This window comes from Verruconis gallopava, assembly GCF_000836295.1.
Source record: "Verruconis gallopava strain CBS 43764 unplaced genomic scaffold supercont1.8, whole genome shotgun sequence".
NCBI classification, from domain to species: Eukaryota; Fungi; Ascomycota; class Dothideomycetes; order Venturiales; family Sympoventuriaceae; genus Verruconis; species Verruconis gallopava.
Genome location: NW_015622144.1, coordinates 129784 through 147582, shown reverse-complemented (window position 1 = coordinate 147582; position 17799 = coordinate 129784). Strand labels below are relative to the sequence as shown.

At 50.3% G+C, this 17799-nt stretch overlaps 6 protein-coding genes and 1 non-coding gene across 8 annotated transcripts; 3 read left to right on the top strand and 4 right to left on the bottom strand.

The window, feature by feature from the left end:
- Positions 1-130: 130 nt before the first annotated feature.
- PV09_03054 (uncharacterized protein) lies at positions 131-1966 on the top strand. Its single transcript, XM_016356196.1, has one exon. It carries the CDS (start codon positions 340-342, stop codon positions 1819-1821), a length of 1482 nt encoding a protein of 493 aa, XP_016215719.1. The 5' UTR covers positions 131-339; the 3' UTR covers positions 1822-1966.
- On the bottom strand, positions 1961-3252 carry PV09_03053 (uncharacterized protein; the record flags this gene model as incomplete). The annotated part of the gene is made up of 2 exons (XM_016356195.1): positions 1961-2523; positions 2607-3252. The coding sequence occupies 2 exons, from the start codon at positions 3250-3252 to the stop codon at positions 1961-1963; spliced, it is 1209 nt and encodes a 402-aa protein (XP_016215718.1).
- Positions 3253-4809: 1557 nt separating this feature from the next.
- On the top strand, positions 4810-4881 carry PV09_03052. Its single transcript has one exon. It is a non-coding gene; the product is annotated as a tRNA-Met (tRNA).
- Positions 4882-5177: 296 nt separating this feature from the next.
- On the bottom strand, positions 5178-7932 carry PV09_03051 (uncharacterized protein). Its single transcript, XM_016356194.1, has one exon. It carries the CDS (start codon positions 7838-7840, stop codon positions 5309-5311), a length of 2532 nt encoding a protein of 843 aa, XP_016215717.1. The 5' UTR covers positions 7841-7932; the 3' UTR covers positions 5178-5308.
- A 594-nt stretch (positions 7933-8526) lies between these two features.
- PV09_03050 (uncharacterized protein) lies at positions 8527-9775 on the bottom strand. Its single transcript, XM_016356193.1, has one exon. The coding sequence runs from the start codon at positions 9567-9569 to the stop codon at positions 8640-8642; it is 930 nt and encodes a 309-aa protein (XP_016215716.1). The 5' UTR covers positions 9570-9775; the 3' UTR covers positions 8527-8639.
- Positions 9776-10141: 366 nt separating this feature from the next.
- On the top strand, positions 10142-14036 carry PV09_03049. Of its 2 annotated transcripts, XM_016356192.1 has the most exons (10): positions 10142-10978; positions 11042-11891; positions 11965-12077; positions 12130-12230; positions 12294-12634; positions 12691-12810; positions 12866-13158; positions 13209-13300; positions 13362-13568; positions 13675-14036. In XM_016356192.1, exons 2-10 carry the CDS (start codon positions 11615-11617, stop codon positions 13883-13885), a joined length of 1755 nt encoding a protein of 584 aa, XP_016215715.1. In that variant the 5' UTR covers positions 10142-10978; positions 11042-11614; the 3' UTR covers positions 13886-14036. The 2 variants fall into 2 exon arrangements, with proteins under 2 accessions (XP_016215715.1, XP_016215714.1); XM_016356191.1 differs by having other exon boundaries at positions 10142-11891.
- A 615-nt stretch (positions 14037-14651) lies between these two features.
- Positions 14652-16542, bottom strand: PV09_03048 (uncharacterized protein). Its single transcript, XM_016356190.1, has 2 exons — positions 15980-16542; positions 14652-15928 (listed from the first exon to the last, which is right to left on the bottom strand). Exon 2 carries the CDS (start codon positions 15846-15848, stop codon positions 14694-14696), a length of 1155 nt encoding a protein of 384 aa, XP_016215713.1. The 5' UTR covers positions 15849-15928; positions 15980-16542; the 3' UTR covers positions 14652-14693.
- Between the last annotated feature and the right edge of the window lie 1257 nt (positions 16543-17799).

The window sequence follows — 17799 nt, the reverse complement described above, 5'->3', positions numbered from 1 at the left end:
CTGCTGGCGCGTTGGCTCTAGAACTAGTGAGGCCTCCCAGCGCATCAGCGCCCACCCCATCCGCAGCCCGCGCCCGCGTCAAAGCTTCCCAGCTCTCCTTGTCCAGCCCGACATCGCTTTTTCTTTTATTTACACGCCTCGGCCTCTTGGACACGCTTGTCCATCGCCGCTGTTGTCCTGTTCCTCTGGCATTACAACGCTCCCTTTTTTTTCCTTGCGCCTATTCGCTCCTTACACTTATAGGCAACAGCCCTTTCATAATGTAGCTTTCCTTTGCACCGCACACCCACGTACGACCTTCATCTCACGAAGCCTCAGCCCTCCTAATACACGCTCGCAATGTCCCGCCGCATCCGCCGCGCACCGCTCACCGAGCGGATCGCCAACTACTTTGATCCGCGCGATTGGGCGCTATGGCTCTCAGAAGAGCTGCAGACGAGCGACTGGGCACAAGTGCAGGGCAAGCCCACTTGGCTCATTGGCCTGGGCATAAACCTCCTCTTCATGACTGCTCTCTCGAATAGTAACGGCGGCTCCGCTTCGGACGACGACGTATTTGGCGACTACACGGCCCGCAATGGCAGTGGCTGGCTAGGCGCCTTTTGCAGACTCGCCGTATTCTGGATGTGCGTGGCCAGCTTGATCAACACCTTTTATGTGTTCGCAAGCACGCGAAAGTACAGACTTTTTGAACGATCGCTGGATGAGTTGCCAAAGACCCCAAGTGCGCGAAGGGTCAGGGTGGATGAGAGTCCTCTTGCTGCAGCCGCGTCGCCTCTTAAGTACGTGAAGGACAAGCTGTCGTGGGGTAATTCAGCCGAGCAGAGAGCACATCCGGTGGAGACGAGGGACGTGGTAGAGCTGTCGGTGTGGGATCCTCCACCAATATGTCTGCGACTGTTTACGCTGTTCAGTCCGGCGCACATCATAGTTTACTGGTCATTCCTTCCTACCGCCCCATCAGATCCTATGCCTAGTGTCACGGTGGCGAGAACGATTTTGCTGGCCGCGTTGGTGACTGCGCAAGGCTTCGCATTGGAGAAGTTCTTCATGCAGCAAGTTCAGGATAAACTCATCCTGAGCAGGGAAGTGCTGAACGAGTACGACACCAAGTATGTGCATCCAACAATCAATCGACCGGCACGTGATGTGGCCATCCAAACGCCCCCGCGGCGAAGCAGGAAGAGCGAAGAGAGTGCAGAGCATAAGGAAATCGGCACAGATCCTATGCCGGACACTCCGGAAGTCCAAGTGTCCAGGGAGTACACGATCATCAATCGCGGGTTCAAGACCAATCCGAATCCCGTGTATGCAAGCCACTATGACAAGGACAACTATTTGGGTCTCCAGAGTGGCTCAGCAGTCTCTACACGCTCACACAATGCACCCACCCCTGTGTTCCGCACACCAGCAACCCATGGCTGGGCGTCATCATATACATCAACTGGTGCTACACAGACGAACTACGGGGAGGACATGTCCTCGCCTCTCCGCGTACCTGAGACTCTGGCTCCAACTGGTTTTTCCTCCATGCCGCGACATCAACCGACCTACTCCCGAACGGGAGACGGAGGTAGCTTCGGCGTGTACACCAGCGCGGCAAGTCCGCTGAGAAAAGCGGCCAGTCACCAGAATATGCGGCCTGAAACCGCAGCCGAACAGCTGAGGAAGCGAGAGGGAAGTCCACTAAAAAGGATGAGTTTGCCTGCCCAAGAAGATCAGTTGAAGCAAGAGACTGGAACGGCCGCGCTGAACACCAGATTAAGAGATTTGAGAGGTGAAACTGGGCCAAAGGGCAGACGACAGAGCGGGCGATTCTAAATAAGCGGTAGGAAGATCACAATGTGAATGAGGAGCGGATGGGCCGAACATCGTGGAGCATTTAACATAATTCAAAGATGAATACATGTGCTGTTCATAAGTCTGTAACATTTCCACAATTCACTTCCTTCGATCCTCGTTATTTCCACACTATAAGAACGCAAGCCCACAAATACGCCAGCATCTCCACCAAATGGCTCGACAGCGCAGTTGCGTCGCTGGACTGCTGGATATCAGAACTCGCAGTCGTTGTTGGGGAGCTCAACACTGGCGGCTGGGTCGTTCCCATGCTCAATATGTCCGAAACCGATGTCGTTCCTACACCCTCCGCCGATGCCGTGCGCGTTCCGCTCCCAGCATCCGCGATCACCGTCGTCGGCGTGTCGCCTCCGTTGCTTTCCCTGATCTCTCCCTCGAACGCCCAGTTGAGACTCGCGTCAGCACTGTTCGTTGTCACCATCAGACCGACGCCGATCGCAGGCCCAGAGAAGGCTACGGAGATCCCGTTCTCCGCGTTGGGCTCGATTGCGCCGACGACGAGATCGTCGCCGACGTTGTCCCAGAGCCGGACGGAGAGCGGAGCGCCGGCAATGGTAGCGCGGAGAGTGAAGTTTCCGGAGGGAAGGTCTCCGAGGGGCAAGAGAAGGAGAGAGAAGGGGTCCGTTGAAATGGGCTGGGCGATGGAGGGAGGGATCAAACGCTCTGTCGGTCAAGACCGGGTAAGCCGATGCATTCGTCAAATTTCCGGTTCAGCGCGCTTTGGTAGGGAGCAGGCGAAGACTCACTCTCCGTCCCCGAAGGGGAGATGACAGCCGGGTCGTCAGCGTGGCAGATGCTAACTCCGTCTGCTACCACGTTGGCACTCACCAGATCTCCTTCCTTTACGGACGCGCAGTCCAAACCTTCGACTTTCACAAGGATGGGCAGGCCCTCCCCGAATGCCGTATCTCGGCCTCCCTTGATGTCCCTAAACCACTGCCCCAGCCACCAGCCCTGGAACGCGTTCTCATACGCGGCCACGCAGCCCGTCATGGCGCTGCTCTCGAGCGCCTTTGCGAACGGCGCTTGATGGCATCCCCGGCCTTTGAGAAACGAGCCCGAGCTGGTGCCGCAGCACGATCGGCACGCGGAATCGTTGACGCGGAACTCGGAGTACGTGATGTTGGCCTCGTTCGGGTTGGACGGATTTACGGATTGCGACCAGAGACAGAAGTGCTTTAACGTGACATCCATGATTCCCGGCACGTAGGGCAGAGTGAGAACGGGCTGGGGATAGGGTTGGCGTGAGCTCAGATGGGCAGTAGGCAGTCCGTCGGGCCTGTTGATGAACCTCCATGGCGAGAGGACGGTGTTGAAAGACGAGCTCGAAGCTAGCACTGCGGTGAAAGCAGCAAGCATGAAAGCAGCAAGCATGAAAGCATGTCGAAGCATCTTGAACCCCACACTCGGACAGCGCGACCTCGCCCTTGGACAGTGTCTACCAGCTGAGCACGCCCGACGTCTTCCAAGCTCTTACATGAGAGTGCTTCGTAACCCAGGGCAAAGCCATGATCAAATACGCCTGAATCCAGAGAAAAGCGCGTGAGAACATCCTATTCGGATTCATGTCCAAGAGCTCGCATGCTATTTCCGTACCGAAAACCCCTGCGTAGATCGGTCTTTGCAATGGCCAAGAATCAACTCAAGCACGAGGCCAGACGCAAATGGGGAAGGACGGCGTCGCCAAGGACGCCCTCGTCGTATCATGCTACATCGTCCCCGCCGTTAAACCTCTTCTCGCTTGCTCTCTTAGGATCTGCGGACGTATCACACCTTGGACCCGATGACCGCCTGGATGTCAAGGGTCTACATCTCAGAAAGAATCTTGACTGAAAAGGGTCAGGGATATAGAACTTGGGTCTTTGTTCAAGCATGCCTCGTTATCCTCGACCCATCATGGAGACTAAAGTTCGACAGAGACGAACTTACGTGACATACGAAATCATAAAGACATTATTTCACGTGTTTTTCGTCAAAAATTGCATCGATCTACTCCTTGAAGAGCGCAAAGAGACATTCATCCGGCTGTCGATGAAGAATTGTCAGAAGAACACTATCACGTGATTTGGCTCTCACTCAGCCTTGTGCTGAGTTTGTGAGTCACTGATTTACATACGGACTTTGAATAAGCGTATTCAAAGCTCTTCAGGCTATAGAATGCTGTTTAATAAGCCTCATTCGAAAAAAAAATGAGATCAAGCTCTTTTTTATACTGTTATCACGCCCAAAAACCGTTTGTCTCTGCGAAAAGCCAGTCAAACGAGGCTGAGCACGATATCGACTGTAGGCATGACAGGTACAAGCCTCTTCGGGCGATGTTAGAACTGCTCGCACTGGTTGAACGAAGCCGGTTTCACTTAAATGGGAGGTCTAGGAGTCATCATAGGAGTTGACTCAGAGCAGAGTGCATCCACCAAACAGTCATGCTGAACTGCAGCGTCTATAAATTTGCGGCTTGTCCCCCATCTTGACGTTCTCTTCTCCTTACTCAGACGGGGATAACACATCTTCTTCCTTCGCCTGGTGTTTGTGCTTAGATCTTTTCCTTATTTAATATAAATTATGGCATTTCCAAAGCGCGTGGTGCAACAACCATTCTGAGGGTGCGTCCTGACATCCGTCATGACGACATCTTATCGTGGTATACGTAAATCTGGGGTTGAGCCATGTCCTTCAGCATGCACTGCCGAGTGAGCAAAGTGTCTTTTAACTTGCAGGTCTGGCCTACTGGCTCTCGGTGCTGCGTCACCAGCGACCACGATGCCACGGCGGTATGAATTCTTCAGAAGACTTCATTTCATGATCGAGGTTCGTGTTCTCTCCACTTTTGATACCTATATCTTGAACAGCATGGTCAAAAACTCCTCTCGGACTTCAGTCGTTGACTTGATTATGAGACTAGCTTTCGAAACCGTAAGACTCTGTTCATTTTCCGGGCCACGACTAGTTAGGAGCTTGGTGTAGTGGCTAGCACGTTGGGCTCATGACCCAAAGACGCCGGTTCGAGTCCGGTAGCTCCTCTTTTCTTCTCACATATTGATGTGGTGTTGGCATGGGAAGATCCGGCGATGAAAACGTTTAAGATATCTGTTCGAATCCGATGCGCAGCATAAAGAAAATTAATTATGCGGTGTTGACGTGTAATTGGCAGGCATGGCAAGTTCTTGATAGGCCAGGCATCATGATCAGCTCTGTTCAACTGCATTGTCTCATCCGGGACCATCTTTCTTCAATTGTTGTAATGGGACAATGAAAGGCTTTTCGAGCCCCCTTTGCCCAGAATATACTTGGATATTTTGAACAAAGTCGATTTCCAGGTTGCGTTTAAGCCTCAAAAATGTATCTTCGATCTCGTAAAAGCGTATATATTCATATATTCATGACACATTACCTTAGAATCTTTCAGGCGCTGAATCGATATCCGGCACAAAACTAGTTCAAACCCACGCTACCTCAGCACAATGTCGACATAGTCCTCCTCTGGATTCAGTAAAAATGGATTAGGCGCCCTCATCTTCGCCGTTTCCTCCCAGTCCACCTCACCAGTCTCCGTGTTTTGCACAGTCACTCGGAGAGTCGGGGTCTTCCACGAGTCAGGGAATCCACCGTGGAACAAGAACCCAATACGTTTCCATTCCTTCCGTTCCTCGTCGACGGGTATGGCTACTAATCCAATAGAGCCAGCGGGGTCTGTGACGCCCCTCTTTGCGACGGGTATGAAATAGGCGCGTGTAATGGAGCCATCAAGTGGTATGTCCGGAATCCAATCGTAGGCAAACCCTCGGAGATGGCTGGTGTCTATGTCTTGATCCGTCTTTCGATCGATGTTGTGATCAAGACGGACGGGCTTCTGCAGTCGAATGATGACTGCATTCGGGACCTCTGGGTCAACCCACGTTGGCGGTTCGGGAAAAGGCATATCATGCGCGAGCATGAGTGTTGGCTGGCCAGTCTTACTATATGCCGGAGGGAGGAGAATTACTTCGCGCAGCTGACTGCGGATGTGTAGTTTATGTTTGATGGCGGTGCCGGATGTTTGTACGTCTTCAACGATGCTAACAGATGGTGCAGCTATAGACGTCTGATTGGGGTAGTCATACCGGAAGAACGTGATAGCTTGGCCAACAGAAGCCCAGCTAAAAGATGGATGGTCGTTTTCCAGACGATGACAGGTGTGGTTGTCGGCCCACCTGATGTCCCTAGAGTGCCATAGCAGTTCTCGCCAAATGTCACGCTTCCACATTCCCTCCACAAATTCCTCTCCAGCGGCGCGTCCAAGCAAGTTTGCCACACCAGATATAGCGACTATTTTGTCAGAAGGGTAGGTGAGCTTGCACCTTGTATAGCGCTCCAGGATTATTCTCCAGTGGCTAAGATTGAATTGTCCAGACGATATAGTTCGAAACAGTGCGGACTTTAGGTTTTCCTGTTGGCCTCTTGTTCCGACTGGATAACCTTCGTCCGCCTCACATTCGATGCACTGCCAGAATATTCCCGAAGAGCCGAAATAGAGAGTTCGAGGTGATAACAACTCCTCTTGTACGCACCATCCTCGCGTCTTTAAAGGCGAAGCAGCCTTACCTTCGACCTCAAACTCTCTTCGGAATTGCGGTTGTCCGTGGTGAGACGAAGTACGTGATGTGATGGTGATCTTGCCACTAGATAGGGGGATGTCACCGTACACGCAAGGATGACGAGCGGTAAAACATCCTTGTGAGCTATCTGACGCTCCAAGTGCTGCAATTGTTAGTACCGAGTGCCTATAAATGGACCCCATCTTCGCTGATTCATTGCGCCAGTCTTCTTTGGAGTCTTGGATGATACAAAGAGCGTCGATCCAGATGTAAGAATGGTCCAAGAGCCTTGTGACCAATATCGCATCCTTGAAAGTCTTTGGAAGACTTTCGAAATCAATATTCTTTCGAAACTGCTCTAACACGTCTTGGGTGAGTTTCATGAACGGTTTTTTCCCCCAGCAGTAACTTAATGTCACAAACTCTGGCCTATCACTCAGGTCTTGTTCCGATATAACAAGCCTAGCTTGAAGAGGCTCATCGCCGGTGCCCAAATAGAGCAGTCGACTAGGGTACTGTGAATCGTCGCTTGACTGGCTTTTGGCTGACGCGCAACTCTTGTGTTCTCCGAGGCAACGCTTGAACCACCAAATTGCCAGGCCCAACGCGCCGCCATCGCCAGTGTTTGGGCACAGCGGCCCCAGAGGTGGCTTCCCCAAGGTATCTTTCAGCGTGTAGGGACAAGCGTACCGTTGGTACCACCTCTGCAGCTCTTCATTGTCCCAAAAATGTATTGAGCCCCAGAATTCCGACATGTCGGCTTCCGGGTACATCTCAGTAGTCAGCTTTGTGCCGTACACGATCTCCAAGAGGGGGCGAGGTATCTCTTCACTGCCTCTGCCGATAGGCACCCAGTGATTGGAGGCATAGTGGTCGATCAAAAGGTACTGTGCTCGCTTGCGCCACAAGGGATTCTTCATCCATCGTGCAGTGTCAAACGGGACGTCACCACGGAACCAGGACGTGCCAACGGCGAGGGCGCACATGGGACAGCCCTCAATGGCTGACTCCATAATATCCTTTGGTGTATAGTCGTTTCCCATTCGGGACGGGTCAATGTGGTAAAAAGTATTCACTTCGCGGAGATGTTTCCATTTGAAAGTCTCGGGCGGACCGCGCCTGTTGTAGTCGGTTGCGAGCATAGACACTGTGAGAAAGCAATTCAAGCAGAATTTACAAGAAGCATAGTCTTTGGCAGGTGCCCAGAGCGACGACGCTCCAACATCTTCCTCAAGCCAGTTTGGGGGCTCGGCTGCTGGATCGGGAGGCCCCGTTTCGGTATCTTGCAGTCGTAGCGCATTTACGTACTTCTCAAGTTCTTCTACCGTGGTTTCTTTCGACAGATTCAATTTTGGGATGCGGCGTGGTTGGGAACTGGACTGCTGGCCCACAGTATTATCAGACATGATAGCTATGAATGGGTTAAGTTAGGAAGTTAGTTCGACTAGCATCCCAACTGGATAAGGGGGGTTCAAAAAGAAAGCAAATCGCAAAAAATAAGAGAGGGCTGCTAAAGAAGAAGTCTAGACAATCAGCCGATCTCTAGCTTTAATACCTTGCAAACCGGTCAACTGACGCATGGATAGTTTCGTATTGGAGGCCAGAGTTCAGCCGCAGGGCTTGGGTAGAACTACTGTATTGCGGAAGTTGCCGCGCAGGCATTGAGGATCATTCGTTCATGGCAAGGAGATTTCGCGACGCCAAAATCATATTCGCGCTTTTCACGCAGGAAAATCGGCCAAGAACAGTTTAATAGATATTGGCAAGGACCAAGCCGTCCTAAGCATTGGTGTCATAACGTTGTTTCGCGATTCACAAGAAAAAGCTCAAGTTTTCCATCTTCAACGCAGCGCAGATTGAACTGAAGTACAGTAATGGACTGAAATCTCCATTGCTCCAAGACTCTACAGCGATGATCTGCTTGCGCTCTCGTTGATTTCGTTCGTCGCATAGTCTCTCTCTGGTTCAAAACGTATCCTAAGCCCCTTCCATTCAGAAAAATACATTAAAAACTGTACGAAGTGAACGAAAGGGCAAGAATAGCAACATCCATGTTGGCGTGTGCTTTTCGGTAGATCGGTGTGGATTGAAATTGGTAAAGCCTAAAGGTGGCACTTTGATTAAATACTACGATTACATCAATTACTATGCATGGCTACCTGGTGGAAATTGGAGAACTTTTCATTTTAACAAAGCAGAAACATATCATTTCGGTAGATATGAAAGGAGCTTCTCAAAGACAGCCGTCTGATTCTTTTTGTCCAATGCATACGGACTTACAGACACCTTTTTGTTCTTGTCCGTCAAGAAAAAACCTTCGCTCTTGATTATTTTCTCCGCCGCTGGGTTCGCAGCTAAGAATACCGGCAGGTCGGCGTAGCTCTGAACGGTATAGCCAAACGTCCTGGATGCGATGGGGAAGAGGATGTAAGTAGCAATTTGTTTGAGCGGGAAAGGGACGTTCTGGTTCGTCATGACGTCTGTCTGTACCAGGCCTGGCGATATGTGAAAAAAGCTGATTTGCGGGAAGCGCGACTGCAGAGCTTTTGTGTACGCATCCGTGATTACGCCGTCACGGCCGATATGCTTGCCCAGCTGTACATAACGATTCGACTCCTTAAAACTGGCCAGCTCGAGGTCGACGAGGTTGAACTCGGTTTGGCTACCTCCTGGTGCCATTATATTCACCGAACTCGACTTGAGAACCCCGGACGATGCTAGCAAGTAGTTCAGAAGGAATCGACTCAGAACCTGGACTGCGAAGTGCGACTCGATCCCCTCGGCCGTGAGTTCAAAGATGCCGTTGGGGGTGCCTCCCTGGGTTTGGACAAGAAAGTCGACCGAACCATCGCTCTTCGATTTGATCTCCTCTGCAGCAGCCCGAACACCAGAGACAAGGCTGAGGTCTGCGGAGATGTATTCAAGCTTTTGATCTGCAGACCTTGCGGCCCTGCGGGCGTCTGAGATGGTCTTCTCGAGTCGGTCGCGGCTTCGTCCAACCAGAATGACATTAGCGCCAGCTTGAGCGAAGCGAACCGCAACGCCAGCTCCAATGCCCTGCGACCCCCCGGCGACGACGGCGGTCTTGCCGGTCAAGTCAAGGGCTTCGTTCTCCTTTCGAGCCTGTGCCGACATGGATGTTGGATTTCCAAGTGTTGATGTTGCAATTACGAGTGTATACGAGAGGTGCGTGGGATGGCTGTTTCGCTGTGTTGGTGGGGTGCTGTGAACTTGATCAAAGCTTGGATGGAAGAGGTCGTTATATCGTGATTTGCGCCCTCTCGAGTATTCCACACAAGACTCGGCTCGATGCCACGAACGTTTACGGACATGTCTCTGTGCCCGCGCCGAAGTGCTGACAAAAGCCTCGACTTGCGCGCGAGGCCTCAGGTTGACCGGCGGTGCAACTCCTTCCGGTCCACCAATTGCCCGTTTGTCAGCAAGCGATGGCGAGATGATGCACCACGCCTCCGTGCCTTAGAATACCAACGCCTGCGTCATCTTCCGCCGAGCCCTCAGTATCCTTGATCTCGGCGTGACAATCTGCCTGTTCTTTCCTGTTTGTGCTACCATGGACTTGGTAATTCATGGCCCTGAACAGCCATCTGTGCATTGCGTCACTGTGCTCGGGGGATGGCTTGAGGCTTTCCTGTCTGGAGTGTCTCGCATATAGTCTCTCTACTTCTGCAACCTCTAGCCAGTCTCGACAAGCAGCTTCGACACTCATTTGCATGGAGGTTCTCCGCAAAATCTGCTTTAGCAAGGTATGCATGATTTACGGATGCCAACTTGCACTCGACAAAGGATCACCTTCTCATTCATTGGATCCGCATGCTCTGTATGCATCCATAGCGGGACACGTTTTTGCAGACACTCGGTGCTCTGCAGCAAGTATAGCTGATGCCACTACCGTGCTACAACTCTCGATTCCATTTCTGCACAAATGCGAGTCGACGTAAAACCCAAGGACAAGATACGCTATGTTCTCGCGCCGGAAAGGTTTGGACGTTGCTTAACGTGGGCACCACCCAGCTTGAGTACTACTTGTATAATAGGTTGTGCTAGGAACTAGCGCTATCTACCTTCCACGGCCTTGAGAGAAAATGGAAGCGTTTCATCAGGGCGAAACCGCCCTGCTGAGAATCTCAAGACATCATTCCCACCCTAACACGCGGCCTTGGGCCTGATGGACCGCCATAACCCTGTCCTTAGTGATCCACACGAAGCCTAGGCTCTGCATGCGTTCCACACCTTTTTCTTCAGATTCGCTTTCCGTTCGTCGTTGGCACACTGGCACAATGAAAACGCTCAGGACGATCGCCGATTCGTGCGATGGTTCTGGCGTTCTCCTAGTCGTCTCGTCCGCGATATAAGTCGCATCATGATTGTACTGCGCAGCGATTGACGCCACCACGTCTCTCTTTGAGCTGCGCAGATCTCATCAAGGCAAACGGTGGCGACGATGATTTGGGCTCCTCCAATCGCGGGTCGCGCATCACGATCGGAGAACCAGTCGCAGTCAATGCTTATCAGACGCTACGGTGGTGCGAAGATATAACGATACCCGCACTTGACTCGATAGAAACTGCTAACACAACTTCGCGCAGGGCGAAGGGTTACATTCCATAACGTCGCTCGCTCGGGGGCCCCGGCCGTTGTGCTTGTAATCTGGGCTGTGGAAAGATGGGGAAGCTTGACAAGGGCACTACTCGCGTGCCTCTGGTTAAGCTGTTACTCGATCACATCAAGCAATCTGCAAGCCCCAACCATCTTATCGCGTGCGGCTTGATCGTGCAGCCCCAGTTGCGAAGCGTGCTGCCTTGACTACGGGATCTAACTTCTTCTTTGTGCCACTAGCTCGAATTTTCCCTCGGTCCCTATGCATATGGCCGTTATTCCCTTATCTTTGGTCTGCAGCCGCACCTGGTCTAGCCACCCGGTTGGCCTCGTCCTAGATTCTCTCGCCGAGCACCGGCCAAAAAGTTCGATGCTGGAAAGAGGCGAACATCTAACCTCATTGATTGTTAGCTGACTTTGTTTTCTTTTTCTCCTTCGACCCTCCTTATCTTGCCTGTCAGCCTTAAAATATATAAGCAAGGCATGGTACCTGTAAATTAGAGCCCAGTTCTAGGTCTTTGTCTGGATCGACGAGACTCTGCTGCATACCGTCACCGCCTGTCATGGCCTCCGGTGAAAAAGCATATTATGATGAGAAGCATGGCTCGCCAGCCACTTCTGAAGTCGAGCCCGTCGCGGCTGGCAACATGTCCAGCCTGAGACGTCGCTTTCCAGGCTTCAGCCTCGAGGTCCGACAAGAGGAGAGCAGCTTTGCCACCACAAAGAATGCTTCCAATGCCGACTTCGACCCGATCCCGCCATCTAAGCGCACTTGGACCTGGGGTGCATATGTCGCCTACTGGATGGCCGATGCTTGGGCCGTCTCTAATTGGGAAGTTGGTACGTTTGCGACTGTGCTTTGAGGCTGAAAAATCAAGAAATGCATTGGCGACGCTAACATCTTGGTACAAAGCTTCTTCCATGATTGCTGTTGGCCTCAGCTGGAAAATGGCAATCGGCGCCTGTGTCTTGGGTAATACCATCATGGGCCTTGTGATTACTGTGAACGGCCGAGTTGGTGCCATTGTCAGTATTTTTTTCCCCCCAAATCTTTTGGGAAAAAGCTGACCGGAAAAAGCTTCACACGCCATTCCCTGTTCTTGCGCGCATGCCTTTCGGTTACTACTTCAGCTACTTCGTTGTCCTGTCCCGCTGTGTCCTCGCTATTGTCTGGCTCGGGTGAGAGACTCCCAAAGCGCCCTCAACGTCAATAACTTCAAAGCACTAATTACAATTTGACAGTGTTCAAACCACAACCGGTGGTCAATGTATGGCCGTCCTGCTCACAGCTATATGGCCAAGTTTTGCCAAGATCCCCAATCATATTCCTGCCGACCAAGGTATCACTACCTCAGGAATGATCGCCTTCTTACTGTACTTCCTGCTTCAGCTACCGTTCCTGTGCATTCCGTACACCAAGGTTCAGTACTTCTTCGCCTTTAAGTCTGTAATTGCCCCCATCATTTTCCTGGCCGTGTTTGGCGACACGCTCCACAAGGCTGGCGGTACCATCAGCCACAGCACTGTCATCAGCCAAGGCACCACTGTGAGCGGCTCAGTTCTTGCTTGGGCCTTTTTCGGAAGTAAGCAATGCCTTGCTTCTACTGAAAGTTTTATCCGTCGCTAATCTGTCCTGCAGATTTGAACGGTGTTTTGGGAAACTACGCCACTTTAGGTCTCAACATTGCTGATTTCTCGAGATATGCAAACAAACCAAGCGCTCAGAACGTCCAGGCCTTGGTTATCCCTGCCATTTTCAGTAGGTGGACTGACTCCATAACTCCTCGTCTGTAGCTAACGATCTTCTCTCATAGCTCTTGTCGGTCTACTTGGCATATTCACTGCAGCATCTGCTCAGACTGCATACGGCCAAGTTATCTGGAACCCAATCGAGATTATCGGTCTCTGGATGGAGTCAGGATCCCACAGGGGTCGTGCAGCTGCAGCATTTGGAGCCATTGGCTTGATCATTGTTACTCTCGGCATCAACATATCCGCCAACTCTATTAGCGCAGCCAACGACCTTATGTCCTTCTGCCCGAGGTACATCAACATCCGCCGTGGTCAACTGCTTGCTGCTGTCATTGGCAGCTGGGCCTTCGTTCCAGTAAGTCCCTCTGTGAACGCGACAAATCTTCTTGCTGACCGTTGTCGCAGTGGAAAATTCTTGCCTCCGCTGCAAAATTTTTGGCCTTCCTTGGCGGATATACCATTTTCCTGGGTCCAATGACCTCCATTCTGATAACTGAGTTCGTCTCTCCGTTTATCTACCCTTGGGAACTGCAATAACTGATATGTATGCTCCTTTAGTTACTACATCGTACGACGTGGTAACGTGTCGGTTCCCGACATGTACAACTTCCATGGCATGTATCGCTACTCGCCAAAATTTGCTAGCAACTGGCGTGCTGTTGTGGCCTTCTTCATTGGCTGCATCCCTCCGCTGCCAGGCTTCGTGGATAATATTGTCAGGGCTGGTGGTAGCAAGACCAGCGTTTCTTTGGGCGGCCAGCATCTGTAAGTTCTCTTTTTTTAAAAACCCTGCAATGCGCCCGCCTCCAAGGGCGTTCCGCTCGACAAACTCGTGTCTCATTGAAGTGAAGAAGCTAATGATAACGGACAGTTTCAACATTGGCTACATCTACTCATTTGTTGCCGCCGGTGTCTTCTATTGGATTTTCAACCGATTCTTTCCCCACACCGAGTCCATGATGGACCACCCAGAGACTGGTGAGGATATCATCGCTGCCCACGATGCTAAAGTGGTAGAGGAGCGCCGCGCAAGTCGAGCAGAGCGTCGCCCGAGTATCATAGCTCGCGCTTTTGAAGTTTAGAGTATTTTAGCATGTTGCAATTTCGAGATACACGGTCTTTTTAAAGGAACTTGAAAAGGCAGACCAACTTGAGAGATAGATAGTATTAACGACCATCATTGGGGGAGGCCGGCACCTCTGTGATACCATGTGCAAAGAAATTTGAAACCCTTCGTATATGAACACTGAGTCACCGTCACGAATTTTTTTTTCTTCCAATGAGTTTCCCTGACCGGTTTCTCAAGTATAAAATGCATTCGCCCTTCCAGATCCTCGCGCTTTCCAGCAAGTGGTGCCCTCAATGCAGGACGAAGCCGAGCACTTGAGAATTGCTTGGCCTAAAACTAAAGGAAAATCCTAACAATGGATAACAGTCCATGTAAACGCCACTTCGGAACAATAAACTCCATCCACATTCGAGATGAAGCGCCTGAGAATTCAGATCAGCTCGTAGATTTTGGAGACGGAGCGCATCCTTCTCGAGCATTAGGCACGCAAGATTACGCATCATTCAAAAGCACCGTCTCGATGACGTCTCCCATGCGAGACGAAAAGTCGAGGTGAGATCAATTCTGCCCTGTCTGCACGCAACATGGTACCCGGGTGAACCAGAGGATCTGGTTTTAGTACAATGCCGTCGAGATCAAATGCAGTTCGCTCTCGTGAGCTTGCCGCTCTACTCCCTCCGAGAGACGTGCGTGAACTGTATCCATTTGTGCTTGCGTTTCTTCATGATATAGAGTGGCTCAGGAAAACGCTGGACAAGAATATTGCAAATTTGATTGGCTCTACAAGGATATCGTCTGCAATAAGCGAACACAAGTAAGGCTTATGATGTGATTTTTGCTTTTGCTCTTCCGTGATAAACGCAAATTCCCTTTCCCCCACCTTTATGCTTCGGGTTCGCTGGGCAAAGCGGGCTACTCGGCAGATGATCTGGAACATCCCAGTCGAACATGGCGGTCAACTTGGCAACATCTTCCACTTGCTCGTCATCCAGTAAATTGTCCACCCTTACTCGAAACCAATAATTCTCCTCCGTCTGGTCCTGGTCGGCCTCTGATGTCGTTGGGACCGATTCCTTTACTGTTAATGGCTCTGTTTCCCCAACTGATGAAGTCTGACCCTGGTCCACATACGCAGTTTGCGATTCGACTTCACCACCAAGAATGAAATTATTCAGAAAGTAGCTTGTGATTCGCTTGCCTTTGCTTGGCCCAATGATTGGAGAGCTACTGACGTGCTCAGAGTCCATGCCAAAGTACTCGATTGTTTTCCTCCCTAGTCCGTGCTTTCTTGGTGATGACCTTAACTTGACGCCCTTGGAAGTTTCTACATGTGTTGATGTTTTCTCTAATGGTTCAAGAGGATTACGATTTAGTCCTTGAAAGGATATGTCGCAGGGTGAGACTTCGCTGGAAGGATATTTCGGAAGAGGAGGACGTTCAGGATGTAATCTTGGTGTCCTGAACTTGGACATACTCTCCGCAGAAACCGCGACTTCATTTTGTTGTGACGTTATCTGATCAAAAGTGCCTGTCCGCCGACTCTTCGCAAGAACTGGAGCTTTGGTGTCGTTATCATGGCTTTTATACAAATGCCATAATAAGCCTGTATGTATCTTGCCTGGCGACCTTGCTTGATGTTCCTTAATCGAAGCTATATTTCCCGATAATAGATTATCAGCGGTGGCTGAATTAATCTCTGGAGTTGTTGGTTGAGATTTTGTGGACCTTTTACTTCTTGGTTGTAGAAAGCGTGGCCATTCCTTTTCTAGCGAGGTAGATAGATCGCACCTCGCTACCGCTGTGGTGACATCGTCATTACTAGGATTCGGAAGAACTTTATTGAATCCATGTGCTTTGCAGCTCAACGCACGATGTTCATGTTCAGTTCTGAATGTGGAGATGCGTGGCAATTGAAGGATAGGACTTGGAGGACGACGCTGTGGTTTCTGATGTTGGGATAGGTCCGCCAATCTCATGTCAGGTTTCCTCTTCTTGATTCCGAGCCAATCTTCGACACTACTGATGGTACTACTTCTCGTCAAACTTCCGTAGACATCTTTTTGTTCAATCAACGCAGAACTGCAAGAATCCGACACGGGTTTCTCACTATAATCACGGTCTCCATTCGCACCAGTTTCGATTTCGATGCAACTTCTGCTGAACTGTAGTGAAGATCCTAAATTCTGACTGGGGGTTTTCCGTACAACTGTATGCGGGCATCGCGTTCGAAATCGACATATTGGAAAGCTAATACCTCGTGATTCAATAATCGGTCTCCTTTCCTGAGATGAATGGCTGACGCTGACTCTAGATTTAGAAGCTCGTGGAACACTGTTTACTGATGCCAAACCGGACGGCAGAGAATCGAATCTGCGAAGCCTCTCAAACTCCGTGTATTCTTTTGGTGAGTTCTCATGGTTTGATGACTCCTTTGGTTCGTGAGGCTGCACTTCGCTACGGCATGGTTCTTTGTTTGCTTGCACAGCTGCACTATGGGACTCTACTCCCTTAGTCGGAATGTATTTGCATGATTGTTTGTCCCTGTTCTCGGAGCCTCGAATTGCAAGACTTGGGAGATCAGCTGGCGGTATGTTGTTTGAGCAGCGACTCGCAAGTTCTTCAGGGGAGGCACTGAGGCCTCTCTTTGGTATTATCCTCTTAGCAAACTCCGTATGGCCGATTGTGTCAATATGGTTTCTAATAATGAAAAAAATGCGGGATTAGTCCTTTGAAGGGCTAGGGAGATGTTTTTGGACTTTTTTAGGGTAGGAAAGGTGGGTAGAGGGCTATTGTGGCGAATAGAAGATGTTGGTAACAGGTCCAGCATTCGGAAGAAGTCATCGGGTGATCTGAGGGAAGTCGCAATTTAACTAAAGTCACACTCTATGACGCACAACGCTCGTATTTTGCGAATTCAGAAGGATATGTCCTCCAAAATCTTGCATAATAGAAAAAATCGATAGCCAAGACTTTCCGTTTGAGACGTGCAGCTTTTACGAAATAATAACAATGCTAAGCGGAACATATGATCTCTGAAAAAATATCATTCGATGGATGTACTGGATATGCACTCTGCTTCGCGTGAAAATTATCTTTGAATTTCATCGCCCATAGTTCTTTCTCATGTGATTGGTCTCCCAGGAACCTGAGCCTTTATATGCTCGTTCGCTATCAAGCTTTCTTAAAGTTTGTGAGTATTACCTGTAGAGTTCTGGGAGCGCTTCGTTGACCTGTGCTTGAACAGGCTGACGGTGAAAAGTACGAATGTAATTGCATATAAGATGCTTTGATCGCGTTAATAATAGAGATGTGCTTGGGGTAAATTGTAAATTGTTTGACGTACAAGTTAACCACACACAATGCAAGGTCAGTATAGTATATTGCGGAATATGTGTCGACTGTAGACCGCTTGGTAAGACCTCTTTTCTTGTAGGAATGGCCGAAAGCATCTACAATATCGCTGTAGAGGCTTGAGTAATCACCCCCATTAATGACATCAGAATAATCATTGGCCAGATTGTTGGCCGCGACAATTTTCGACACATACGACGCGATAATGGCGAAAGAGCAAAGCCAAAAGATGAGGACGAAGCCTTCCACAGCAAAGAGAGCCCAATAATTGTAGAACTTCGCACCAGCAGGACTTGTAGCAATAAACCAATACACACTGAAGATCATAGTTGCAAGAGCCGTAAAGATAGCTAATCCTGGGCCGTCCTGTCGACCAGTTTGTTAAAACCATGTCTCACTCGCGTTCGCGTCTGTAAAGGGGATGCTTACAGCGCCTTCACCTGTGTAGCCGTCGAAAAGGTTCACAATATAGGCAGACATGCCCAAGACGACAAGACCAAGAACAAGTTGGATGATTCGAAGTGGAAGAAATGCCTTGGCCACAGGCAAAACAGAATATCCGCTTCCAGAAGGCAT

What these genes read in the sequence shown, in the direction of transcription:
- PV09_03051 (XM_016356194.1), bottom strand. Translation starts at nt 7,840, where the DNA reads ATGTCTGATAATACTGTGGGCCAGCAGTCCAGTTCCCAACCACGCCGC.
- PV09_03054 (XM_016356196.1), top strand. Translation starts at nt 340, where the DNA reads ATGTCCCGCCGCATCCGCCGCGCACCGCTCACCGAGCGGATCGCCAAC.
- PV09_03050 (XM_016356193.1), bottom strand. Translation starts at nt 9,569, where the DNA reads ATGTCGGCACAGGCTCGAAAGGAGAACGAAGCCCTTGACTTGACCGGC.
- PV09_03048 (XM_016356190.1), bottom strand. Translation starts at nt 15,848, where the DNA reads ATGAGATTGGCGGACCTATCCCAACATCAGAAACCACAGCGTCGTCCT.
- PV09_03049 (XM_016356192.1), top strand. Translation starts at nt 11,615, where the DNA reads ATGGCCTCCGGTGAAAAAGCATATTATGATGAGAAGCATGGCTCGCCA. An exon ending in CGTCTCTAATTGGGAAGTTG is followed by an intron (nt 11,892 to 11,964) that starts GTACGTTTGCGA and finishes CTTGGTACAAAG; the next exon opens with CTTCTTCCATGATTGCTGTT. An exon ending in TCTTTGGGCGGCCAGCATCT is followed by an intron (nt 13,569 to 13,674) that starts GTAAGTTCTCTT and finishes GATAACGGACAG; the next exon opens with TTTCAACATTGGCTACATCT.